Source organism: Chinchilla lanigera, unplaced genomic scaffold (assembly GCF_000276665.1).
Source record: "Chinchilla lanigera isolate Chin_1 unplaced genomic scaffold, ChiLan1.0 scaffold00018, whole genome shotgun sequence".
Lineage (NCBI taxonomy): Eukaryota > Metazoa > Chordata > Mammalia > Rodentia > Chinchillidae > Chinchilla > Chinchilla lanigera.
Genome location: NW_004955419.1, coordinates 22,267,050 through 22,294,729, shown reverse-complemented (window position 1 = coordinate 22,294,729; position 27,680 = coordinate 22,267,050). Strand labels below are relative to the sequence as shown.

Here is a 27,680-nt window from a genome sequence, read left to right as displayed (position 1 = left end):
CCCAAGGCAGAGCTGTGGGCTGCCCAGAGAATGCCGGACGCTGATGTTAATATGCAATACCTTTTTCTTTAGTCCCCACGCTCTCTTCGTTGTACTCTCAAGCCTGCGAACGTAGAAATTCTCTTTCTTAGCACCCTGTCACTCTGATCCTTCGACTGGGGAGAAAAGATAAAACCTGACATCAGGCAAGTACTAGGCACCAACACAGGAAGGACGCGGCGGGGGTGGGGTCCTTCGCTCGCGCCGAAATTCAAAGGGATAAATAGTTCCGGCGGGGGTGGTGTTATGTCGTCTATGATCAAGTTGCCCTTGTAGCCCCCAAAGCTAGGTAAGGTTGGCTTCCTCTCCGCGTCGGGGACGGAGAGAAGCTTTGCAGGCGCCCGGGCACGGGCTGTGTGCGCGGCGCCGAGGCGGCTGCCCGCGGGCCTCGGGTTAGGCCCGGCCTCGCTGGATCGGCGGGAGATGGGAGGGCGGGAGGCGGCGAGAAGCCGGGAGGGGCCTCAGCGTTGATCCGATGCGAGCACAGTGCTCCTCCAGACCTGGAGGCGGCGAGGCGGGGTAGAGAGAAGTGGGCCGGGGCAATGGACAGTCTGAGCGCAGCAAGTGGTTGGAGAAAGACATTCATTTCCCCTGATAGTCGGGCAGTTACTCTGGATGCAACAGAGATGCCGCGGGAACTTACAGTGGCTTGGATGGACAAATGCATGTTATTTAGTGTCAGAGTTCATTGCCATGGAGAGGGACAGAAAGGCCAAGGGAGGGAACGAGTGGTCAGAAAGGGCCTGTCCCATGAGGAGGTCAAGAAGAATCTCACTCGGTAAGGTGGGATTTGCGCAAAGACCTGAGTGCAGTACCAGGAAGGAGCCCCGCCAGTATCAGAGAGAAGAGCGCTGTGGGTAGAAAGACGGGATAGCGCGGTAGCTAGAATGTGCTAAAAGTGGAAGACTAGACTGCAAAAACAGGTGCAAGAGATAACGACTTTCAAGCTGGGTGGTTTTACTTCAAAGGGGTGGTTAGCTTTGGTGTGTTTTTTTGGTACCGGGAATCGAAATCAGGACCTTGCACTTGCCAGGCAGGTGCTTGTGCCGCTGAGCTATCTCCCCGGCCCAGCTTTGGTATGTTTTTAAGTAGAAGGAAGGTAAACTTTACGTCGGAGAAAGTAGTCTGGCAAGTGGCTGTTTATTCCTCTTGCCCTGTCATTCCTGTTTCAGGGTCAAACGTTCTCTATAAGTCTAGGTCTACATTTTATTTTGGACAGGCCTAGTTTGTGGTTTGTTTGCTTTCTAGCGGAGGTTTACTGGCCCGACATAGTATCGGAAAATGCATATTAAGTCAATCATTCTTGAGGGATTCAAGTCCTATGCGCAGAGGACTGAAGTCAATGGTTTTGACCCCCTCTTCAACGCCATCACTGGTTTAAATGGTAGTGGAAAATCCAACATACTGGACTCCATCTGCTTTTTGCTGGGTATCTCCAACCTGTCTCAGGTAATGTGTAAACTCTCGGATTTGTATGAATTTAAGTTGGGCAGGGGAATCCTGACTAAACGATGGGGAATATTGCTTATGTTCTCGTCGTTTACATATTGGTACTTTTATGTCAGTTCTTCTATAACTTAAAGCAGCTCTTTAAAGAACTATTTGTTATCCCATTTGTTAGATGAAAAAATGGAAACTTAAAAGAGTTGTTGCTTAAGATCTGTCCTGTTAAGATGTTTATAAGTAATACCCAGATTTGGGGCTTGTGATTTTAAAGCAGTCTCATTTCACAGTGGGTACCTGCTTTTTGTTCCCTCCCTTGGGTAGCTGTGCCCTTTTAGCATATATTAATGGGTTTGATAGCTGGTGGAACTCATAGGCACTGCCGTCCCTTAAATCTTGCAACCGAACTTTTGTAAGAAATGAATAGAAAACAATTCAGAGTTGCAAGGCTACTGTAAAGGAAGGCACCTAGTGTGGGTCTTCCTGTCATCTTTGCTGTCTGTACCGGTGGACAGGACCGTTGTCTACTCAGTGATTACTACCTGCGTGAGTTTTCCACACCGAGAAACCCAATTTTGGTGCTCCTTTGTACAATATGGGATTTTGTAATTGATAAACTTGTTTCATGTTAGGTTCGCGCTTCTAATCTACAAGATTTAGTTTACAAAAATGGGCAGGCTGGAATTACCAAAGCCTCTGTGTCGATCACCTTTGATAATTCTGACAAAAAGCAAAGTCCTTTGGGATTTGAAGTTCATGATGAAATCACAGTAACAAGGCAGGTGAGTGACTGTTAAACATTTGTTACCCTAAGAACTTTAATGGCTGATGTGTTATGTGGCATTATGGCTTTGCAAGACGTGTGGGAGACAAAGTTTATGAGTGAAATTGATGCATCAAATACTAACCGGAGTCCTTAAAAATACTGCACATACATGTACCACAGAAGGTTGTTTCAGTCAGTGATAAAGAGCCTGTGTGACATTGGTCCCACAATTATATCGAGTGGTGTCGTAACAGCCTAGTTTTGTGTAGGGTGGCTTATGTTTACCCAGTGGTGAAATCACTTAATGATGCAGGTCTCAAGCGTGTGGCCCCTGTGGTTAAGTGATTTATGGGTGTATTAAAATTTTGATCATGGAGCTTCCAACATTAACTGAGGATTGAATGGAATCTGTAAGGTCTTCCATCCAGGGTAAGCACTCAACGATGCTTGAACCTTGAACCATACTTGCATCTTCCCTGGCTGTGCTTGAATATCTCAGTTATCTAAGACCTTACAATCATCTGAGATAACCATTCCAATTTGGGAAAGGTGCTATTAAGGTTAGGAGGTTTATGCATGATTGTATAACTAGTTAGCAAAAGTGCCTAAGTCAGAAACTGGATGTCCTGTCTCAAATTAGTAATCGTTTTGACTACAGCATAGCTCTTCTACTGCTTACCCAGGATTAGTTTTGTTTATGGTTAATTGGACTGAACGAATAAATGCAAGATAGCATATTTTGTAATTTACCAATAATATTTTTAAAAATTATCCCTCTTTAGGTGGTTATTGGTGGCAGAAATAAATATTTAATCAATGGAGTAAATGCAAATAACACCAGAGTACAGGATCTCTTCTGTTCTGTTGGCCTGAATGTAAACAACCCTCATTTTCTCATCATGCAGGTATTGTGGTTGACGTCTCTTTGTGTCCTTCATAATGGTTTTATTATCTTTTATTTTTAAGTTATCATAATAGGATAAGTGCTTTTTAGTCTTTTTTATTTTCATTTATTTGACTTTTGTTTCCTGTTGTAAAATTTTTACTATTATGTATGTCTGGGCACCTCTTAAATACTAAGTATAAAAATTAGTCAAAATACATTCATTTAAATTACTGAATTAAAACATTTTAAGATACTAAGCATAAAAGTCTGAATAATTTTCTTTGGAGACTTAGGCAAATGAAAAGTAAAGACTGATACTGTCTGGAATTTATTACATCACTTGACTCACGCAGCTATTCTTTGAGAGTCACAGCAAGGGCAGTGGCAGGATGCTGCTGGGACCTTGTGTTTGTCCCTTCTGTGTTAGTATAACAAAACCAGAAGTTTTAAACAATAGAGGTGTTTAGCTCATGGTTCTGGAGGTTTAGAAGTCCAAGAGCATGGGATGAGCATCTGATGCAAGCTTTGTTTTCCTGTGGTGTGGCAGAAGGCCGAAAGGCTATAGAACACAAGAAGTGGGTCCAGACTCATTTTATAAGAGGCCCACTTAAACACTGACCCAGCCCTAACATCGTTAATCCCTTCATGAGAGCAAAGCCCTCTAACCTAATCACTTACCTCGCAACACTTGCACTGGGCATTAAATTTCGAATACGAGAACTTTGGGGAACACATTCAAATTATACCGATAAAAATGTATCCCTGTTTGAAAACTGAAGAATTGTCCAAATGAATCTATATCCTAACTGATGTAATCCTCTGAGATTTGGGTGTTCAGGTCTTTGTTTTTGTAGTAAACGAATTCAGTAATTTTTTAAAAAATTTTTTGGCAGTAAAGTGAAATATTCTCTTTGAGATTTATTTATTTTTTTATTTTAAAAAGAGTAGTAAAAAAAAGAACAATAGCAGAAATTGGTCATCTGTTTTGTGAAGTTATCTTAGAGGTATATAAAAAATTGAGAAATATTTACTAATTATGCATCTGTATACATAGTTTTAGAATTAAGTATTTCAATGTTTCTGGTGTTAGCTATCTTAGAAACATGGTTTGAGATAACTTTGTTTCACTGAGTTATTTATATAATTTAATAATTTAAGTAATTGATATAACTGATAACTGAGAAAGTGAATAACAAAGTTCGAAAATTCTGAAACTGTGAAGTACCTTTGGTCACAAGTTTAACAGAAGTAACATCTTTTCATGTATAGGAAAAAAACCTTCCCAAAGGTTAGTGTATTGACATAAAGCAGCTGAATAGATCACACTGAATGTCTTTAGGTCACATTTTCTGTCATTTGCTATCATTATGGTAAGTCTGCCATTTTATTTTTAGGGTCGAATTACAAAAGTACTGAATATGAAACCTCCAGAGGTAAGAGTACTGTTTATGTGTAATAAAAATACCAATTGTTGATTTTATTTAAATCTTCTTTGTAATTAAAAATCATTTCTTGCCTTAAAATTCTTGGAAACATTCCTTGAGGTTAATAAAGAGTATAGGTTAATGTTTAGCACTGTGCCTAGTATTAAAACAGAATTTGCCTATGTAAATCCACTCTGCTTAACAGGCACTCATGTGAGAGTTAATTCCTACAGAAAAACCTGACAGGAAAGATTTGAGTGAAATTATTTTATTTCATGGAATAGATTGTTAATGGACTTGGTTTCTTTTGGAACAACCTTGAAAAGAGTTGGAGTGAAGAAATTAGTATTTTTTATATGAACAAAAGCTCTTTAGATGTATTTTTCTATTGAGAGAAGCTAATAGGATTGATGATTGGTAAGACTAGTTGTTTGAATATAGGTCATGCTTATTTTCTTTGAATAACCTCTGAAGGGGGGCTGGGGATTTAGCTCAGCGGCAAAGCGCCTGCCTGGCAAGCGTAAGGTCGTGAGTTCGGTTCCTGGTACCGGAGAAAAACCAAAAAAAAAAATAACCTCTGAAGGGGAAACTGCTAATTTAAAGCCTGACAAATACATAGACATTGTAGTGTATCCTCAGAAAGAAATAATCCTTTTGAGCTAGGAAGTGATTGCCCGTTTTATGTAATTATGATTGATTAATATTTTCGTTTTTCAGAAGGCTTTTCACATATATTATTTGCTCTTAATTTTTAATGATGCTATGAGACATCGGGACTCTGGATGGAGAAATTGAGGCACAAAGAAAATTTAAGTTCCTTGCTCAAGTTCTTAACACGCCTGCTAGAGTTCAAAGGCTGATGCATAGCATACTTCAGCTTTGTTTGCTTAAATGGCTGAAGTCTGATGAGTGAATTTATGGGTCTTGGAGGGAGGTATTATTTGGTAAGATGCTTAGTGGGGTCAGTCTATAAATGATATCATTAATGTAAATTGCACTGAGGCACATTTTGTTAGAAATACGATGTTAATATACTTGCTGTTCTAGATTTTATCCATGATAGAAGAAGCAGCTGGAACCAGGATGTATGAATATAAAAAAATAGCTGCCCAGAAAACTATAGAGAAAAAGGAAGCTAAGCTGAAAGAAATTAAGACGGTAATTAAACTCATATAAAATACTTTTGGAGAAGAGTGCAGTTTTGCATTTGGAGTTGCTGCTGTAAAGGGAGAAAAATTTTGTTTAAATTTTCCATATTCTTCTATACTACTTGTCTTTCTTGTTTTTTTTTGTTTTTTTTTTTTTGTTTTTAATTTTAGTGGTAATTAAACCCAGGGTCTTGCCCATCCTGTGCACCTGAGCTATATATCCCAACCATTTTCATTTATTTATTTATTTATTTATATTTATTTTGAGCCAAAGTCTTGCTAAATTGCCTAAGCTGGTCTTCAACTCATGATTCTCCTGCATTAGCCTTCCAAGTTGCTTGTGTTGCACGTGGTTTCTTAAAAATTTTTAAAATGGTTTAAAAGTTTTTGACATAATGAAAATATTGATTGTTCCTTTATTTTCCAGATACTTGAAGAAGAGATTACTCCAACCATTCAAAAATTGAAAGAGGTATGTGTACTTATTATGTGAGGACAGGCAGTCAGAATGACTCTCAAAACTGGTGATGTATCCAGAATCATGCAAATAGGGATGAGGTGTATACCATTTCTTGGAGATTTTTCTCTGGGATGAAACAGGGAATTAAAGTTGGTACTCCTTATCTTGGCTTTAAGGATTGTAGAGGATATGTATTTTCTATTAGGTCGTGATTTTGGAGAATGATCTTCATAATATTTAATTTTTTATTGACTAGACAAGTGTGACTTTCCTGGGTAATTAGAATTGACTGGGACAACATTTCTTAGAGATGCGGCACTCTTAGTAACCTTCATTGGTAGAGTAGATTACTTCTAGGGTAATGGGTAACTATCACTCTCACTGCTCTCAAGACATTTTATGTGAAAGGAATTGAAATAGAATTAGGTTTTCTCTATAATATTTGCACCTTTCTCTATCATGCAACTTGTCAAAGTTCCATGAAAGAATACTGAAGAACTTTTTATGGATATCCGTATAGGAATTTGTTAAATGCCTAAAATTTGGTACTGTTTAAGGTTGTCTTCTGAATCAGTGTAGATGATACTGGAAGAACTGAACAATTGTGATCTTGAAGGTTATCTCCTTTATCTGCATGATTAACTAGAAACATTAGCTCAGATATGTAAACCTTGGTTTCAGATCTGATTTTGCCTCATTCTTTCTAAATCAGGTGCAGGCATTCCTTGTTTAATAACCAGTTATGGTCCTGTGGTTGTGAAATGGATTGGTTACAAAATGAGGAATTGTGTGTAGTATGTACATTACAATATGCAGCACAAAGAAATGTTCAAAGGAAACTCCAACTTGATGACTTTGCTTTTATTTGGATAACTTTTACATGCAGTATTTAATGTGTAACAGAACATGAAACTGTAATATGGTACTGTATACCACAATCAGCAAAAATTATGGTTCTGTATAAACAAGATTACTATACTAAAAGAAGACATGAATGTTTTATAAACAAGATGTTCAGAACTGTACAGAAAAAAAGATGGATTGTAAGTCTGAATAGTGTGCCCTTGTCATTAGTCCAAACAGTCTTTAAAGAGGTAGGTCTATAAATGAGGATTATCTGTAGCATGGATAGGTCGTGTAACCGCTGAATTTATTTCTTATCTGAAAGTTAGGTATTTTACCTATTATTTAGTCAGTTTCAGCAGATCCTTATATGAATCAAGTTTATTATGTGTGAGCAAATGGTTTTGGTGTGCTTATGATCACTTTTGCTTGTGAATCCCAACTTCCAGAGTATACATATGAGAAAAATTAGTCACATAGGATTCGTGAGATAGAATACTACCTCAAGAGTCCTATTTCTGATGTTATTCAAATTTCCTAAAAATCAAAAGGCCATGATCATTTAAGTCAAAATCTATTAGATGTAATGGGAAATCTGATATGTGTTGCTATAGTTTGAGTTTGTTTAAAACTATAAATTGTGCTTTATTCTTTGATTTGTCTTGCAGGAAAGATCTTCCTATTTGGAGTACCAAAAAGTCATGAGAGAAATAGAACATTTGAGTCGTTTATATATTGCTTATCAATTTTTGCTGGCTGAAGATACTAAAGAGCGCTCAGCTGAGGAGTTAAAAGAAATGCAGGGTAAAATTATAAAGCTTCAAGAAGAATTGTCTGAGAATGATAAAAAAATAAAGGCACTTAATCATGAAATACAAGAATTGGAAAAACAAAAAGATAAGGTCAGAACACATAAGTAACAACAGATAATATGCTCTGTCATTGGGCTTTGTTTTCCATATTGTTTTGTTAATGTAAGGTAATAAAATAGCTTTAAAACAGATACTTCACATAGAAATCACAAAGAACATGACAGGAACAGATTTTCAGTAATTTGGGTTACACACATTTGATTACAGGAAATTGGAGGCATTCTCCGATCTTTAGAAGATGCTCTTGCAGAGGCTCAGCGAGTTAATACTAAATCTCAAAGTGCATTTGACCTCAAGAAGAAAAATCTGGCAAGTGAAGAAAACAAACGCCAAGAGCTGGAAAAAAATATGGTTGAGGTAAGTAAATAAGCTCAATTTCCACTAACGTACACTTGTTCATCCTATTAATACTTAGTAAGTACCTACTGTGGACTTAGTTTACTTGTTTAGACTGCTTATAGAGTAGTGGAAAAAATAGTCAGAAGTCTGCCATGTGGGTCCAGTCAGGGAAATGCTGATAAAATAAGTGAAATAAATGGTATGTTGGACAGTGATAACTGATGTGGAGGGAAAAAAAAAAAATCAGGAGATGATTGAGTTTAGAGGAAGAGGATATAGTTTAGGATTTAATTGATTAGGTCATATAGAATTACTGTTAGCTAAGATAAAAACTAGGAAGAGCAACTTAAAATAGGAAAATTAAGTACAGTATTAACACGGTGAGCTTGAGATACCTATTAGATATTTTGGGTGGTAATTCTGATTATGTAGCTCAGTGTATGAATATTAAAACCAGTTTAAAGAATACAGATTTGGGGTTAATCAGTGTATGAATGCGTGTAAATTCATGAGACTGGATATATTACCAGCTCTGAGTATATAGAGTTTTCAAAGGCCATGGTAATTTGACATATAAAAGTTAGGAGATATGAAAAAGAATGAACAAGGAGTTGAGGAGACTATAAGGGAAATCGTGTGTAAGTTGTCTCAGAGACCGTGTGAATAAATATTTTGAAAAGTGAGGGGCTGGGGATTTAGCTCAGCGGCAAAAGCGCCTGCCTGGCAAGCGCAAGGTCGTGAGTTCGGTACCGGAGAAAAACCAAAAAAAAAAAAAAAAAAAAGAAAAGTGGCTGGGAGATCCTGACCGAATTTGTTCAGACTTTTGGAAAACGACAGCAAAAATGTATGAATGAGTATGTATAACTCAAGTTTTATGAAAATTAAAAGATGAAGGAACTGACTGAAGGGTATAGAAGTAAGAAGGTTTGGGGGGCTTGATTTTACATGGAATAAATAACACTATATAGTAGCGATGGAGAAAATCTAGTGGAAAAGGCAGCGTTTATGATTCAGAAGAGGAAGAGGGAAGAATAGTTGAAGCAAGGTCCTCAGTAAGTCAGTAGGATAGGAACTGGCGTGCAGTTACAGGACGTAGCCTTTGCAGAGGGGAGAAACAGGTCATGCATGGGAACAGAAGAGTCAGGTACATTCTCTCCTTTGCAGGTGGATGAGTGGGCGTGGAGTAGAGCTATGGAAGTTCTCTTGAGAGTAATTCTGTTGTCGCAGAGAAATACACATTTGTGTTTTTATTAGAAAAGAATTAACTTCCCCAAAATAAAGTGTTTCTTTATATTGACCTATTAGATGTTATTGCACAAGCATAGCTATCAACTTTATGGTACAAATTTAGAGCGTTTCAAAGCACTATGAATGTTCGTTGCTTGCACTGAATCAATTTATCATTTCTTTTTTAATCAGGCTTTAAAGCTTTAAATGTGTGCACCTGCCTTGGTTTTGGCTTATTTTTCCTTAATCTTGCCAGGCCCTTAAGCTTCATGCAGGGCCACTGATTGCTCTTTTTTCGTCTCCTTTTCCGCATCCTGTTATTCTTCTTGATCTCTGAATGTTAGCATGCCTCAGGCTAGCACACAGACCTTTTCTCTTTACGCATGCTTCTTAGGCATCTCATCCAGCCCTGTGGCTCTAAATGCTGTCAGCCTTACATGTTGATGCCTTCCAAATCTAAACTAGGTTTAACTCTTTCCCTGAACTATGTGAAGTAGATTCATTGTGCACTGGTTATTGGCTGGTCTGAGTCCAGTATGACAAAGCACATAAAGTACTATGTAAATTTGTTACTTACAGATAGCTTCAGCAGAAAACAGCAGAAGCCTAGGATTTATTGTGAGTTGGTTTCACAAGGCCAAGAAAACCTTCCTTGTAGCAGATGGAATCTCATCTGCATCTCAGTGACAGCTGAGGAACCTCAGGAAGCAGCCTGGTCTGGGACTTATACCCTAAGGCGGTGGTGGCAAACCTTGCAGTGGGCTCTTTGTATCAGCGAAGCTCTCAAAGGTTTGCCATCATGGCTTTAAAGGGATAAGCTGCCAGGCTGAAGAACTGAAGGACATCCTATTTCGGGGAAGGACGGAACTGGGGTCCTGGCTAATGCAGCCAGTCTGTCCCTAACTCAGGATACTATAGCTATTCTTGAGAACTACCAGCCAGAAAGGGAACAGTTGGCTTAGTCCATGACTACCCAGAAAACTATCCTGCATCCACTTCCTGATCCAAACATCCCCCTTAACAAAACTAATCTATTTCCTATGCCTGTGGATCTTCCTCCAGAACAGGAGGAAGTTTATCTTTTGTTTTGATGCAACACCCTGACTGACATAGTACAGCACTGTAGAGCGAAGGCAGAATAGGGACTGTCACCACCGGCAGGGTGATCAGACCTGCCTGGAAGATGATTTAGCTTGGCTGTGGTGGTCCAAGTACGAACTTGTTAATGTGTTCAAAGTAGGATCCTGCACCTGGTGGGCTTACCTCTGTATCTCTTCTACCTTTGTCTCTCCACTACCCAAGCTATTTATGTGGTCACAGCAGGAGGTATTGGCATTCAGATACCCTCTTTTCAGTTGGGCTCACAAAGTTTAGAGTAGTTCTGCTGTCTTAAACAGCCTTTTGTAGGGAGTACAGTGATATCTGGATGGCTATGGCAGTGGCATTTGTGAAAGCAGTATCTGCTGTGTCAAGGGCAGGTTTCTCATGAGTAATGATTGCAGTGTATGATTCTCAAGATCTCATAAGTGAGTCATATCTCCTGGAACATCCTTCATGAGTCTGGTGAAAGTTATAAGCTGCTGACCCAATGGTATGTCTCATTCCTAACAGTAATGGCTGTTGGTTATTCCAGTGTACATGATGCCATCATCTGCCAGCTTTTCATACATAACACTGCCCATTTTGTATTTGAGTTAACCCTACACTGCCCATAGAAAAAGCTGTAGCTCTTCGATAGGCATAGCACCTTTTGCCTCGTTTTATTGTTCAGTGACCCACTTATGGGTGTGGAAGCGTTAGCATTTGCCATTTAAATCTCATTAATGGCGTAGCAGTATAAGCTCCCTTTCCCATGTGCAAGTGTGTTCCTGAGGCGCCTACACAGAGCACTAGCACCCGTGCAGTCCCTGTTTTCTTTATCTCTCCTGGGAAAATTCTCATCTACGTAACTGAAGGAACGTTGAGCTTCAGAGTACTCTTAAGATTCTTAAGGTTTCATTGATCTTGGTTGTGACATTTTTCCACGGTGAGGTAACACAGGGCACACACATTGCCCTGGCATTAAGATGCTTATTCTCCACCAGTGCTCATTAGCAAGCAGGGAGTTACTTGTTCAAAAGGGATGCGTCCGGTGGACACCTCAAACAACTTCTCTGTCCAGAGTCAGAGACTGGCACATCTGGGTGGTTTTCAGTCTGTGACAGACCATTGTTAGTCTCCCTCTGGAAAGCCTTTTTGATCTATCGTTCGGTTGTTATGTTGTAACGGTATTTTGTAACATGTTTTTGAGTAGCAAGTTCTTATTAACGAAGTTATGTCTTGTTTTCCATTTAATTTGGCATAGTGCTTTTGTCGAATAACTGGTCGGGTCTTGGACAGCTTAGCTGACAGGCAGCAGCTCATATGCCTCTGCTAAGGGCTGAATTCTTAGCTGCAAGGGGACACGTACCCTCCATGGTGGTGATGTTCTGCAGTAAAAGCGGCTAAAATATCAGTGCCAGCAATGTGCACCACAATTGGAATTGTGTCATTGGCACCCAGATGCATCCATAGGTTGCTGCCTTCATCCCTGTCCCTAATTACCCAAGTCATCAATCTTAGTTTTTCTCTTAAGGCAGTGGTGGGGAGCCTGTAGCCTGAAGCAGGCTATTTGTATGATGGAAAGCTCTGAAAGGTTGTCAGGAGACCTGAAAGAACTGTCATATAGGGTCCAGTACCCAAGAAGTCCGGAACAGTCTGAATTCCCTTTTTTCCCACTCTCATCCTTGCCAGGCCATTGTCCTCTTTTGGTATTTGGGTACTATCTTCCCACTCCCAGTTGTACCCCTGAACCATTTGAATCTGCAGTGTTCTTCTACCAGAGAAATATTATAGCTGTATGTATAAGGTTTTCTGCCTTTTCTCCACACCTATCCTTTAGAAAAATGAGTCTCCATTTCTGTGAAGGCCTGTGTGGTGTGTGTTGGTCCCCTGTCAGATGCTTCAAGGTCCCTCTGACTACCTGCTTCCTGGTCTGTGGCACTTGGAATGAGCAGTTATAGGAGTGCCCCCAAACCAGGGCCTCATGGGCTAAATTCCTCATTTCTACATTTCTTCCTCTCTGCTTCAAACCGTGCATATCGCCAGCTCATTCACACCCGTGAGAGAGTGATCCTTGCCTCTGCTTCCTTCGCCATAAAGCATCTACCGGATGTCCAACTCCTGAATCCTTTAGGCTTGTGTCTGATTTGAGCTGGGTTTTGAGGGGCCGTGGGTAACGCTGCTCTAACCTTGTCAGAAAGTCAGTCTAGACCCTATTCACCATGCCACTTTTGTGAAACAGTTTACTCTGCACTACTTTCCAGGTTTTTTATGTCTAATAGATAGGACATCTCATACCTAACAGACTATATGAAACATTTATTGCTCACAAATAGGTAGTAATTGAAAAAGGCTCAGGAAAGCTACCAAGAAGAATAGTCTTAGCTGTGTATGCGCCCTTTGATCTGCAGCTGGAGGACTCCAGAAAGCAGTCTCTCCTGGCTGTTTCTAGGGAGGGACTAGAACCGAGCATGGGCTGTGTAGGCCTTTCCCGTATTTCAGGAGATTGCATGTCTAGCATGTGCTGTTGTTATTGTTGGGAAGTGCATTTGAGAAAGGGGCAGACAGAGTCAGTCCAAAGGCCATCCAGAGAATTATCCTGCAAGGGCCTAATTCATTTGTCTGGATACTTAATTAGTATTTTTACCCAGCTGTCTAAGAAAAAGTATTAACTATGATAGAATAAATTTTTCCCGCGTGGCTGGGCATGGTGGCACAAACCAGTAATCCAGCACTCAGAAGGCACAGGCAGTTGGATCACTGGAAGTTCAAGGCCAGCCTGGGCCTTGTGAGTTCATAGTGAGTTCAGGACCAGCCTGAACCACATAGCAAGATCCTGTTTCCAAAGACCGAAATACATATATACATACATACATTTCCCCCAGCTATCCAATCCTACCTACTGAATTTTCTACGTGTCAGGAAATGGAACCACCGTTCACCTAATATAGTGCTGAAGTCCTTCTATATTCTCCCCTTTTTCTCAAAAGCCGTATCTTGCTTATCAGCAAATTTGGTTGACTTTAAAAGTATATCCAGAATTCAGCCACTTTTTAATACCTCCTGTGCAGCCTTCCTGTGAGGCTCCTACAGTATTGTCCTGATTAGTGACTGTATTTTTGTTGCTCTCTGGTTTGTTTTTTATAGAAACTAAAGTATAAATTGTATCCCATCACTTTCTGCTTAAAATCCTTCAGTAGTTTCAAGGTCGTGCATATAATCAAATCTGAAGTCCTTTGCGTGACCTTCAAGGCGTTTCAGGTTGTGATCCCTGGCTCCCTCCTACTACATTTTCTCACTTCAGTCACAGTTTCTCAGACACCCAAACAAGTTTCCCAGGACTCCACAAACACAGGGCCACACCTGATTGCATGTTAGCTCTTTTTACTTCGGGCTTCTGCTCAGATGTCATCTCACAAAGGTTTTCCCTTTTTCATAAAGGTGTTCCCACCACTTTCTATTCCCTGACCTTGCTTTGCTTACCACATCTTTACCCTACCTGGAATATGGGCTTCCAGAGAACGGGGCCGTAGTTTACATCTTCAATGTGTTAGAACAGTACCCCGTACATAGTGAGCACCTGTGTAAGAAGTGTTTGATGATATATGTGCTAATCAGGTGTCCCAGAATTTCTGATCATTTTCATTTAAATGAGCTAGATTGTTTTTAATTTTTCAGCGTTTGTGTCTTGTATAATATCAGGTATCTGGTTACAGTTTTAAAAATGTTAAATATTAGTAATACATTTTCCACAACTGTTTAATACTGAAATCTTATATTCTTTGATATTTTATGAAATATTTTTGTATACACGCTCTTAATGCTCAAATCTCTGCTGTTAAACTTCATGTAGGATGGCTGTTACTTCAGTTTTATAAGATTTAGGAACTAATTTTTAGCTTTAAATGGTTTAAAATCTGCAATAAACTTTTTTAGTTCACTATTGCCTGGATTTTACTATCACATACAGAATGAAAATATTCCATGTTATGTAAAATTTATATCCCAAAAACTTAAAGTGAATTTCAAAATGGGTATTCAATATTTAAAGTTAACGATACAAGGTTATTTTCTTTACTTCTTCAAGTTGCTAGACAATATAATATAAGGGCATATGCATGTGTGTGAAAAGTGGATGTTTTTCCTAAAGTACGATATTTACCGATTTGCAATTCTTCCTGAAGGATTCTAAAACTTTAACAGCAAAGGAGAAAGAAGTTCAGAATAGAACAGACGGGCTGCATGGCCTTCAAGAAGCGAGTAACAGAGACGCCGCGGCTTTGGCCGCAGCGCAGCAGCACTTCAATGCCGTTTCCGCCGGCTTGTCCAGTAATGAAGACGGCGCGGAAGCCACTCTCGCCGGTCAGATGATAGCCTGTAAGAATGACATAAGTAAAGCACAGACGGAGGCCAAACAGGTAAGTACAGGCTGACCACATGCGATCCCCCTCCCCTTTTTTTAAGAAGCTGCTTTTCACAGACTGCCTTGGCATTGTTACAAAATACTAAAAATAATCAGTGTCAAGGAACTTCCTTACTTAATTGTTCTACTCTACAATGCTTCATACATTAAAATTTAAATATATTGATTGCTAAATGATGATAATGTTAGATTTTCAAGGTGCTGTAGAACAAATTTTTATAGCTCATTTCATAACCAGAAGAAATGCTTTATTCAGTTCGTAGCGTTGTTTGAAATATTGGAAGTTAGCTACTTCATGCTCATCTTTCCTGGCTGTTGTTTTTATTGACATATAGCTGAAGTCCTAAGCTTTAACAGGAGAACAAAACTGCCCTCACCATTGCTTTGCCTATCATTTTGTAGTTCTTAAAACCTTTATATTTCACAGGCATGGGCTACAAAGTGAGCTCAAGGCCAACCTGAACTACATAGCAAGACCCTGTCTCAAAAAGACAAAAAGTAAATAAGTAGAATCATGCTTTTATTTTAAGGAATATCCTGAATTATAGGGGGAAAAATGAGTAATTTAAAATCTTCCTACAGTTCAGTTTTATAAATTTCTGTGACTGTCATCACTGAAGGAAAAGTTATGAATATGTCTTAATAGAAAACTTTGAGTAACATTAGTAAACACAAATGTTTTCATGTATATATTTTTATGCTGAGTCTTCAGTTAAAAAAAGAGAAGAGCCGGGTATCGTAAAGGCCTGCAATCCTAGCACTCTGGAAGGCTGAGGCAGGAGGATCACAAATTCAAATCCCCAGTGGGCAAGTCAACAGGATCTTCTCCTCAACATAAAAAAAGGACTAGGAATATAACTCAGTGTGAAGGTCCTGGATTTAATTTCCAATACTTAAAAAAAAGTAAATAAAAGAATGTACACACCATGTAGTATATGCATTTTTGTCTGCTGGCAAAACTGTTACACAGGACTTTAAATTGTACTTTTAATGGATTGGAAAGACTTAAAATCTGAGGGGTGAGACCAAAAGTAAATGTGAATAAATGTATGGCAGAGATACTTGCCTTGGAAATGTAAAGGTTCTGTTTGTTTGGTTATTTTTGGATTTTTGAGACAGGGTCTCACTATATAGCCCAAGTTGGCCTCGAACTCTAGACGATCCTCCTGCCTCAGCCTCCCGAGTGCTGAGATTACAGACATGCACTACCATGCCTGGCATAGCAATTAGGAATTTACTTTTTTTCTGGTGCTGAGAATCGAACTCGGACCTTGCACTTGCCAGACAGGTGCTTGTGCCACCAAGCTATATCCCCAGCCCAAAAAGCATGATTTTAAAATGTACTCTCAGTTTTATAAACTTCAGACTTCTGAAGCTTAGACGTTTTTAAATATCAGCCTCCTAGCATTTAAATTTCTCTTGGCAGTTCAGAAATTTTTGCTTTGTTTCTGATGGCTACTGTTATCACTTAATGGACCTCCATTATTATTAGACAGTGCTCAGAAAGATACACAATTATACATGTGAACACTTCAATGGAAAAGAACTGAGTTGTGATTGCTAGCTTTCTCTTGTGTCTTTAATTTAACTAACTACTGAGTTATTCTTACAAGTTTTCAACTTGGTTAATATGTCATATTTATACATATTAAAAAGTGTACTTATATTGAAAATTACTTAATGATTTACATTAGTCTTATGTTCTTACTCTGAGTAGTTTTTGGAGGAGAAAATAATGTGAAATGATTACTCTTTTGAAATAGTAATCCAGGAAACCACAAAGACACATTTTTCAAGGCTGAGGTCTCTTAATTAAACCTGTCTGAATCTGCAGCCATTTAATTACTAGTACTGTCTGCCTCATGTAATGTTATATTTTTCTATCACAGGCTCAAATGAAGTTGAAACATGCCCAGCAGGAATTAAAGAATAAACAAGTAGAAGTTAAGAAGATGGATAGTGGCTATAGGAAGGATCAAGAAGCTTTAGAAACTGTAAAAAGACTGAAAGAAAAACTTGAGACAGAAATGAAGAAATTAAATTATGAAGGTTTGCCTTTATCCTATGATGTGGGAGGTGGTGATTACTGATAGACTAAGGAAATAAGAATGCATGCAACATTATTTACCCTGTTAATAGGAGTTAGTGTATGAATTATTTATAAATATAGTCAGAGAAAAGAAGTATAAAGCAGCCCTTTGAATTTTTGAGAACTCAGTATTGAAAATTTCCTTCTTCAATAAGTTTAAGGTTCTGAAATGTCATTTGTACATTTTTACATGAGTAGGCAATTTATATGTTGTTCCCTGGAATGAAGATTTTGTTTTCACTGAAAATGTCTCCTTGACACTCGAATGTTAAGCCTGCTTTTTTATTTAGTACTTATCAGCAATTTAGGTTTCACATCTAGGAGTGTACTGGAAATAGAGATTACTTAAAGTTTTCTTAACCAAGTGGAGATTTTAGACTGAAGTTTCAATTTATTTATAATTTATTCATCAGAAAATAAGGAAGAAAACCTTTTGGAAAAGCGTAGGCAACTGTCTCGTGATATCAGTAGATTGAAAGAAACGTATGAAGCTCTCTCGGCCAGATTTCCGAATCTTCAGTTTGCATACAAGTAAGATATTTAAACTTGTATTTTAACTTAGTAGTAATCAATGTATATTTTTACTTCAGAAAATTATTATAATCTGCTTTTTTTTTTTTGGTACTGGGAATTGAACTCACGACCTCATGCTTGCCACTGACCTACATCCCGGCCCTTTGCTTTTCTTTTATTAATTTTTTTTCCCTTAATTTGGAAATGTTTCAAACGTTGATGTAGGGATTTTTGTGAAACTTGATGGGTACTGATATCTCTACTCTTAAAACCAAGTCGTTAGGGTAATTTAATTTTAACTCAATGTTTTTGAAGTTACTCTGTCTTTACTATTAGATTTATGTCTTAGTTTTTTTGTTATTACATGGGTTTTTTTATGGAATAAAGTAATCCTGTCTCTTTAAATTGTTTTTGTTACATTAAAAGCTTCCTGAAAAGATTTTTAATTGATTTAAAAGAGTAGCTGACTAGTCTACCTAGGACATCTAAAATTTTGTTTTGGCAAAAGTGTGTGATTATTCTGCATTCATTCCAGTCCAAAAGTTCTTGATTAGGAAAATACACCTGTTTCTGTTTTCTTCTCTAATATTAATTTTTGTCATTGTTTCTATATTAGAGATCCAGAGAAGAACTGGAATAGAAATTGTGTGAAAGGACTTGTGGCTTCTCTGATTAGTGTGAAAGACACTTCTGCAACTACAGCCTTAGAATTGGTAGCTGGGGAACGACTCTACAACGTTGTTGTAGACACCGAGGTAAGTCGCTTTTAATGAGAGAAAACTTAAAATGCGTATCTTGCTTGGAAAATTATGCTGCTAAAAAAATTGAGTATTTTCTTTGTTTTAAGATTCTCCCAGATGGCGTATATATGGTAAAACTATTCAGTTAATGACTTTTTGATAACTATATTCTAAAAGAAGTATTGTGCTTACTGAGAAGCTCACATTGCACATTACCAGTCTTAGATTTTCTTTTTCTGTGCATGTTTTTATTTATTTAAATTTGTAAAATAATACTGAGAATCTTTTTAATAGCAGTCTTCCCATCAAGAAACATTCAATTTATCTGCATTTTTTCATTTCTTATTTTCTGTCCTTCAGTGGAATGTTCTTATTCACGTAAATGTCACATAGTCATTATCAAATTTACTTCCTTATGGTTTTTAAAAATTTTTTGTATATTTAAGGTATACAGTACGTTTTTGTGTATACACATGGTGAAGTGATTACTGTAGTGATTACTGACACAGCCGTCACCTTTAATCGTTACTTCTTTTCCTTTTGGTGATAAATTCCGAAAATGTACTCTGTGGCCAACTTCCCGTATGCAGTACAATATTATAATCTGCACACTTTACATTCAAGTGTGTACCCATTGGCCTACAGCCTGTTTCAGTCCATTCCTCTCCCTCCCTGTCCCGAGTAGCCCTGTCCATTCCCTCTCTATTTAACTTTCTTTTAAACATTCTCCATGTATGTGAGATCATGCAGTATTTCTCTGGGTCTGGTTTATGTCACATCTCTGCTCCAGGTTCACCCATGTTGTCAGAACAGCAACATATCCTTCTTTGAGACTCAATAAGAATTTACTATGTGTATTTTTTTGCCTTTTGATTGTTTCAGATAGAATGTGCTAAACATCTATTTGGTTATGGATTCCTGAACTTGCACTCTTTCTATTTTAGTGTTTACTTTTATCATTACTTTTTTTTTTAAATTTTAAAATTTCAAATGCATTTTTTAGGTCACTGGTAAAAAGCTACTAGAAAAAGGAGAATTGAAACGTCGTTACACTATAATTCCACTCAATAAAATCTCAGCCAGATGTATTGCTCCAGAAACTTTGAGAGTTGCTCAGAATCTGGTAAGTCTTACTTACTTACGCAAAACCACAAATTTTTTGTTACAATTCTTTAAAAAATTAAAATTAAAAAAACCTAAGATTTGCTCGTTTGTAGTTAGATGGCAAGAGAGTAAAAGTATTGGAAGACTAGAACTCCCTTTGATTTTTCACTTTCGTATTGGAATGTCTTTAACTTTATATTGAGTCACATGACTAACATTTGATAGTGAAAATTACATTTCTAAACAGTTAAAACTGAACTTACAAATACTTGAAATTCTTCAGTGTTCCCTCATAACAGGAACACTTAAGCTGCTTGCAGTGACAGCCACTGTTTAAGGTATTAGTCAGTACTCCACAGTTGCTCTTTCATTAGAGTTCTTTTAGATTGCTATTTCGCCTTTAGACATATACTATATTGCAGGTGACTTAAAACCCCAATCAGCTTTTGAGGGGGATGGATAGAGGTATATTTGCTAGTAAGAAAATAGATGTATACAAAGAAATGCATTTAGAAAACTCTTGTGGACCTGTAATACTGGGTTAAATCATGAAGCTAATCATAACTAATTTTAGCAGCAAAACCAATTTATTATTTACCAGGCATTCCAGTTGTGTGAGTTGAAAAGATAGTTCTATGAAACTTAGAAATAGCATTTGTAGGGGCTGGGGATTTAGCTCAGCGGCAAAGCGCCTGCCTGGCAAGCGAAAGGTCGTGAGTTCGGTTCCCGATACCGGAGAAAAACCAAAAAAAAACAAAAAGAAATAGCATTTGTAATTAAAATACTAAGTGGATATCCAGTGTCCTTATTGAAATTGAGAAGCTTCCAACTAAGTGACTTTAAAGTACTGTTGTATTGATGTGTGTACTATGAAGAGAGGGAGTGTGAATGCAGAGTAATTCAAAGATAGTGTTTCGGATTAGTATTGCCTTTATGTGAAATGTCATCTTCGGGACAAGAAGGCTCAGGAAGTTCATTCAACTGTAGATTAAATTCCAGTGTTGCAAGTAAATTGGGATTTTGAGTAACAACAAAAGTATTTCTTCCCAGATTCTATAGCCAAGTCTGTTTAATTGTTAAAGTGTGGTGCCTTCCTTGTGATTCCTTGGTGTTAAACTCCATAGGGGAAGTTTAATTTTCTAAAAAGATGAATGAAGTGGACATAAAAAAAGGTTGTAAAGAGGTAGTTGGATCATACTAGAAGATGGGATACCTTTTCTGTTATTTTTTACTTCCTTAGTAATTGTTTGTGTTTCATTTTTGTAATTGGCAAGTAGCTGATAGTTTATTTAGTTTGTGTAAAAATTGTGGAAGAACCAAATTACTAATAATTGAAACAAAACAATACAGTTTATTTGACCTGGGAATTACTGTACTTTAAGGGTCATGTGCTTACATAGATAGTCCATTTCAGATTTAGGGTGCTGCTATTCGCTCATCCATGGTAACACACTATTATTTAGCTAAATATTTTACTTGGCAATAGATCCTTATGTGTTTAAAGCTATAATTTTTTCCCCTAAAACTTTAGGTTTTATGTAGCATTTTAGTAAGTGTTTTAAAATTAATTAATGGTGAATATTACTTAAACCTCTGTTATAACAGTTCTTACTGTGTTAAAAAATAATATTTGAAAGGAAAAGAAGTAGTATGTGCTATATCTGTTGTTTGTCCTTCAGGTTGGTCCTAATAATGTTCATGTGGCTCTTTCCCTGGTTGACTATAAACCAGAACTTCAGAAAGCAATGGAATTTGTCTTTGGAACAACACTTGTTTGTGACAATATGGATAATGCCAAAAAAGTGGCCTTTGATAAAAGGATAATGACTAGAACTGTAACTTTAGGGGGTGAGGTATTTGATCCGCATGGAACATTGAGCGGAGGTAAGTTTTATGTGCTTTTGTCTTTACTACACTCTGGTAAATGGGATGGGCTTCTTTATTAAATAGAGACTGTAAAATATTTAGGGATGGGTAATCCGTAAATAAGTAAATTCAGATGTTGATTCCTAGTATTTGATTAGAACCAAGATTAAAGCCAGTCCAGGTTTTACATTTAAGATCAAATACTTAATTCCAAAGCCGTAATATAAATCTAAGGGTTGCATTTAAGTGTTGAATACCTACCATGTGACAGGTATATAATAGTACTGAGAAATTACATAGTGGCATAGTCCATTGTGTAATCTGCTGAGTAATCCTATAGTTAGTTTTATTACTCTCAGATCTGTTCCTATTTATATTCATCTATTCCTGTTCATATTTTGCTCTGTTTTCCTGTTAGGATACTCCAATCACTGGTACTGATACTAGCGTATTCTTCCTTATTTATTCTTACTTTTTGTCCAGTTGTAGTCAAGGAAATGTCTTTGTTTTTTAAGGTACATTTTTTAGCCTAACTACCCATTTATTCAGGAAACCTGTTAGCTCACATGTCAGTGCTGCCACTGCTCCTGTCAAAAGTGAAAACTCTTGAGAATGGAACCTTAATGCCTCAGGAGAGGAATTCCTAAGCATATTCCTGAGCATATTTTTTCTTGTTCCAATATTTGTCACATTGATTTTCTAAGTCTGTTGAGACAATATAATAAAAAGTAGTGAGTGATATGCTGTACTGGCTAGTAATCTAAGACTGCTGTCCAGTACAGTAGCCACTAGCAATACATAGCTCTTTTCACGTAATAAATTAACATAATTTTTTCAGGTATAGTATAGTAGTTGTATCTCAAAGGCTCAAAATAAAATGGTTAGTGGGTAATTGGACAATATAGATACCAAAACATTTGTCATTCTATAAAGTCCAATTTTGTGGGCTTTAAATGATTTCACTTTATTTAATCCTTAATAACAACAATAAAGTAGGCACATGACTATCATCTCCAGTATATAACTACAGAAATTAAAATTCAGAGTGGTTAAATAACTTGCTAATATGTGGCAAAACTTGGAATCTAAAATAAGCAGTCTGATTTCAGTCTATCCATTTAACCTAGTAGGCTGTATAAAGTCTCTTGATAGATCAGATAATTTAATATCTTTCTAGGCAAATTAAATGAATCATATCAAATATCAGACTCTTCAATACAAAAATTTACTAGTATCTGCAAGAGGAAAATGAAAGGAAACTAAGTATTTTTAAAAATCTAGAAGAGAAGAAACTTCAGATTTCATTAATTTAAATACACGTAAAGTTTCTTCTTTAAGAGTTGGCAAATATGTAATTCGAAAACTTACTGAGTTCTTATAATAGCATTAGTAATTGACATTGGCCTTCTTTCATCAACCTACAGTGTTTTCTTGTTGATGTAATAATAGCCAGATGGTACACTACAGATTGTACAGTAATTTAAATCAGTTTATTCTGCTTGCTCGGCTGCATCAGGGTTTAAGCCAGGTTATGATGGGGTGACAAATAGCCCTCAAATCATAATAACTTACAACAAATTTATTCTATAGTTACACTACATTTACTGCAGGTCAGGTTCCTCTGTCCCATGTTGTTTTCATTCCATGATTCAGTCTCAAGGCGAAATCCCCACCTTGAACAGGCTTTTGTCATGGCAAAGGGAGAGCAAATTGTCACTTACATGCTGCCTCGTAAAGGTGACATGCAGAGAAGTACATTTCCCGTTTCACGGTCTGGAGGTAATCAGTTGACCAGACTCAGTGTCTGTAGGGTTGGAAAATGGATATAGGAAGGATGTCCTAGGAGATAGGCCAGTGGTTACATTTATCTAGAACCATTTCTTATCACTTATGTATGTTTTTAGGTTCCGGTTCATGAATTCACCATAAGATTTTTCATTGAATTATTTCTAGTATAATTCTCCAAGAAAAAATTTTACTGCTTCATAAACCTGTGGTAATTTAATGTCCAAGGCTTGTTTCTTGTCTCTGTCAGGTGCTCGATCTCAGGCGGCTTCTATTTTAACCAAGTTTCAAGAACTCAAAGATGTTCAAGATGAGCTGAGGATCAAGGAGAAAGAGCTACAGGCTCTAGAGGAGGAATTAGCACGTCTTAAAAACACTGCTGAGAAGTAAGACTTTGGATTAAGCCCTCTCTATATTGCATTAATTTACATGGTAGAACATGATAGAAGTTTATTTAAAGAAATACAGCTTCCAGCATTTTTCATAATAGCTATGGTTTAAAAATATTTGAACAAAAAAATTGAAAGTGGATAATTAGCTGTTATGTATTTTTTTCTGATAAAAGGAGTGTGTTTGTTGTGAGAAATGAACGAAATGTAATTCTTCAGAAGGGAAAAAAGTGTCAAAGAGCCTCTTCTTGCTACTGATACGTACATTTAGCATCTTGCTGGGGTCGGTGGGGGGATCCTTAGATTCTCAGGAATCTGACAGCGGAGGATACTTGAATTCTTGATTTGAGTTTACCTCATCTACTGTAACAGTGATCAGTTGTCTACAGTAAGGAAATTAGTGTTTTTGTAAACTTCTACATTCCACTTTTTTTTTAAAATAGAGTTAAAATTATTGTCATTGTCAAGCAGTTTCAAGGAAGAATACTCAAGATAGTATTATATTTTATGAGTTGTATCCTTTTCCCTTCAAACCTCATGAATTTCTAGTGATATCCTTGTCACTATCTTGTGAATTTATATTAACTTGAAATTCCTCGTAACTGAAATAGCTAAATACCTTCCACAGAAATGAGTGAAGCAGCCACACGAAGGATAGAATTACAGTTTGTGGTGAAGTGCATTGCACATGCTTAATGTCTTAAACAATCAGTCTCACTGCAAGAAGCAGGAAACATTACTATTAACATTTGAAAATGGAGATTAATAAATAAATAACCAGACTTCTGGAATTTTATCTAATTGTTACATTCTTAATTTTGGTAGTGAGTAGTGACTAGAGTTTTTCTTTTAGGTAAGAATCAGCAGAAGAAATTATTTTTGAGAAAACTTGCCTACTAAAAATTAATTTTAGTGTTTTCTAAAATTAAGATTTTTTTATAAATACCTGTTATGTGTTTTTGTCATTTAGAGTTGTTTATCTTCAGTGACCAAATCAGACTTGCTAAAATGAGACTTGGATTTACTTGATGCTTCAGAAACTTGTGAATTTTCACTTTTCTTTGGTGTTTTTTTTTTTTTTTAATTTTTGTGGTACTGGAGATTGAACCCAAAGCCATTGCACTGAACTCTATCCCTGACCTTTTTTTAAGTTATTTTGAGGCAAGATTTTGTAAGTTGCCCAGGCTGATCTATAACTTAGAGTCCTCTTGCCTTGGTCTCCCAGATTGCTAGAATTACAGATGTGTAGCACCTCACCCGGCTCATCAAGTTTGCTTGGTCACCAGTAGCATATTGTTTATATTATATGTTGTTTATTTCAGGCCAGAGCCTGAACTCTAAATGTATGTCTCAAATCTGAGGAAATGCACAGGTTTTCACCAGAAAATGGTGTATGGTATATGTTATAAACTTTTGTTTTTCTAAGGTATCGCCAACTAAAACAGCAGTGGGAAATGAAAACTGAGGAAGCAGATTTATTACAAACAAAGCTCCAGCAAAGCTCATATCATAAGCAACAAGAAGAATTGGATGCTCTTAAAAAAACTATTGGTAAGATTAAAACATTCTGTGCTTAAGCTCTGTATCTAGTGGTATCCTTTTCTTACATTTAGGAGACTTGTATTTATAGTACATCAGGGAGTGTTTCTGTGGTAAATCAAATGTGGGACTTCTGGTCTTAGAATATGGTCATCTTCAGCTATTATATGTTGCCAATGTTTTGTCCTTTTTTAACAGCATTTGTTTCCACCCATGGCGTGTGAAAGTTCTATTTCTTTAAATCCTTTTCTTTCTAGACTTTTAAAGTTTTCCCAGTCTGATAGTTGTAAAAAGATAGCACGTTACCATTTTCAGTGACATTTAGTTGAATTTCCCTGGTCACTGGTGAAATTTAGGGGCTATATTTATATTTACTGGAACTTTGGGTTTCTCTTTCTGTGAATTTCATATTTACTTCTTTTGTCCATTTTTCCTATTGATTCTTTTTTTTCCTGTACATAATAATTATTTCTTGTAAATTATGTGTACTGCAACTGTGTATAGAATTTTTGTACACAAATACTTTCGATGTTGACTGTAATTCAGTTTTAAAGGTATCTAACTTTCACATCAGAATTTAATTTTATATGATTGTATTTGTTTCTCACAATTTAGAACAATTCCCACACTAATATTTTTATCCTACAGTACAAAGTAGTATAAATTGTCTGGTGGTGGCTTTCTGGGGTATATCTGTACCTAAGTCCTAATGTTAGTGATATATGTCAGTTATGATATTGTGTGTCTAGTCTGTCTTGCTCTTTTAGTTTTAAATGCTTTTTCCTGTTTCATCCTAGGCATATTTTCCACAATATTTCTCTACTTTAGTGAGAGGTTACTTGAATTTACCAAGACCAAGAATGATGAATGAACCAAGAACCACCATGAGCTTTCTGATAACTAAAATTACAGAAAAAATGTCATGGCTACATTGTTACTTTTGGTTTTAGAATGCACAGAGATACACTGAAAATATGAACAGTGAGGCTAAGGATGTAGTTCATGGCAGTGTGGCTCAATCCTCAGTACCGGGAGAGAAAGTACATGTGTAGATGAGCTGTGAGCTTTTTTAATAAGTTACTCAAAACCTTTTTGAATGTCAGAGGTAAAGTTTCTTTCTTAACGTCTTACCATTAGAAATAGTTTCAGGGACTTGGATAATTCAGACATGACTCTTAGGATTTCTGTTTCAGTGTACCACTTGTAGAATATGGTTAGAGTAGCTAATTTTGTTTACATTCTAATTTTCCAAGTTATTTCTTCTGTTAAATAAGTTGAATTTTTAAGTCTCAATATGTTTATTTAGATACATTTAACTACTTTTTAATGCAGTGGAAAGTGAAGAAACCTTAAAAACCACCAAAGAAATCCAAAAAAAAGCAGAAGAAAAATACGAAGTATTAGAGAACAAAATGAAAAATGCAGAAGCTGAGAGAGAAAGAGAACTGAAGGATGCTCAGAAAAAACTGGACTGTGCCAAAACAAAGGCAGATGCATCCAGCAAGAAAATGAAAGAAAAACAACAGGTAATAATCTTCGTTGAAATGGAACAAATCTGTTAAAGTCAACATAGTGTAAAAGGTAGAGTATCCTGGATTGGCCTTGTATTGAATGCAAAATCTAAAAGTGAGTTGTCTTCTTTAAGAAATAAGCTATGTGTCTTACAAGCCAGATACTCTACTCTCTGAAAGCCCTGTAATTGAATGTAACATGCGAGTCTGGATTGTATTCACACACTGATTTTAGGGGAAAAGCAAACTTTCCTTTTGTTAAATGTTCCCATGCAGGTGGATTATGTGATGTAGTGGAACTATGTCATATTAAAGATTTGGCAAGTTGTCGTTTCTCTTTTGTGACCACCTATGTTAGGGTGTGCTGTTGATACAGTGGAGACAAAGAATGTTACATTTATAAGGTATCATTCCTTTCTTAGCTGTATTTTTGAATAGTGCCAGAGCTATGTTTTTGTCTCCAAAGGGTAAACTGTTCTGTACAGTTCATCCAACTCTATATTTCTTCAGTTTTAACTCATGTTAAAATTCTGTCATTAGTTACTTCAAGAAGATATTTTTTAGTGAATTAAAGTGCTGTACTGGAAAAGAAGAAAAGTAAGGATTTTTTTTGCTCATTGAGTATTTTACTCAAAACTGCACTAATACATCTCATGTAGAATTTTATGTTATTTTCCCTATAGGAGTAAAAGAAATAATTTATGTAGTAATTTAAAACCTTAAAATTACACATATACTTAAGCTTTTTTCGTTTTTCAAATATTTTTATTTTCAAAAATAAAAGAACCAAAACATATTAATAAATACACAGACATAAATGAAACAACATAAAAACAATGCAGATTTTTTTTTTTTTTTTTTTTTTTTTTTTTTTTAGTATAGGAAAGTAAACTTCTATTTCCTCCCTGGAAGCAGCTTAATTTGTATTTTTGGTAATTGAGTGATAACTAAGCTATGTAAAGTTGCTGGTTTTTTTTTAGCACTGTACATATTTGTCAGTAGTTAAGGACCTGTGTGAATACCCACGTATTTTATCTCTGTAGGAAGTTGAAGCTATCACTCTGGAGCTGGAAGAGCTCAGGAGAGAGCACACATCCTGTAAACAACAGCTTGAAGCTGTGAATGAAGCTATCAAATCCTATGAAGGTCAGATTGAAGTAATGGCAGCTGAAGTAGCTAAAAATAAGGTAAGAT

General features: G+C 36.7%; 1 protein-coding gene across 1 annotated transcript in view; it reads left to right on the top strand.

Moving 5' to 3' along the window:
- Window positions 1-221: 221 nt before the first annotated feature.
- Smc2 (structural maintenance of chromosomes 2) overlaps window positions 222-27,680 on the top strand; it is a 48,666-nt gene continuing 21,207 nt past the window's right edge. The window contains exons 1-19 of the mRNA XM_005382790.2: window positions 222-328; window positions 1,288-1,488; window positions 2,115-2,264; window positions 3,031-3,153; window positions 4,529-4,567; window positions 5,606-5,716; window positions 6,134-6,178; window positions 7,678-7,911; window positions 8,089-8,238; window positions 14,712-14,945; window positions 16,840-16,999; window positions 17,453-17,570; window positions 18,169-18,307; window positions 19,296-19,415; window positions 21,076-21,280; window positions 23,298-23,433; window positions 24,863-24,987; window positions 26,308-26,501; window positions 27,530-27,673. Coding sequence (XP_005382847.1) covers window positions 1,321-1,488; window positions 2,115-2,264; window positions 3,031-3,153; window positions 4,529-4,567; window positions 5,606-5,716; window positions 6,134-6,178; window positions 7,678-7,911; window positions 8,089-8,238; window positions 14,712-14,945; window positions 16,840-16,999; window positions 17,453-17,570; window positions 18,169-18,307; window positions 19,296-19,415; window positions 21,076-21,280; window positions 23,298-23,433; window positions 24,863-24,987; window positions 26,308-26,501; window positions 27,530-27,673 — 2,595 coding nt within the window. The 5' untranslated portion in view covers window positions 222-328; window positions 1,288-1,320. The remainder of the gene's footprint in view (window positions 329-1,287; window positions 1,489-2,114; window positions 2,265-3,030; window positions 3,154-4,528; window positions 4,568-5,605; window positions 5,717-6,133; window positions 6,179-7,677; window positions 7,912-8,088; window positions 8,239-14,711; window positions 14,946-16,839; window positions 17,000-17,452; window positions 17,571-18,168; window positions 18,308-19,295; window positions 19,416-21,075; window positions 21,281-23,297; window positions 23,434-24,862; window positions 24,988-26,307; window positions 26,502-27,529; window positions 27,674-27,680) is intronic.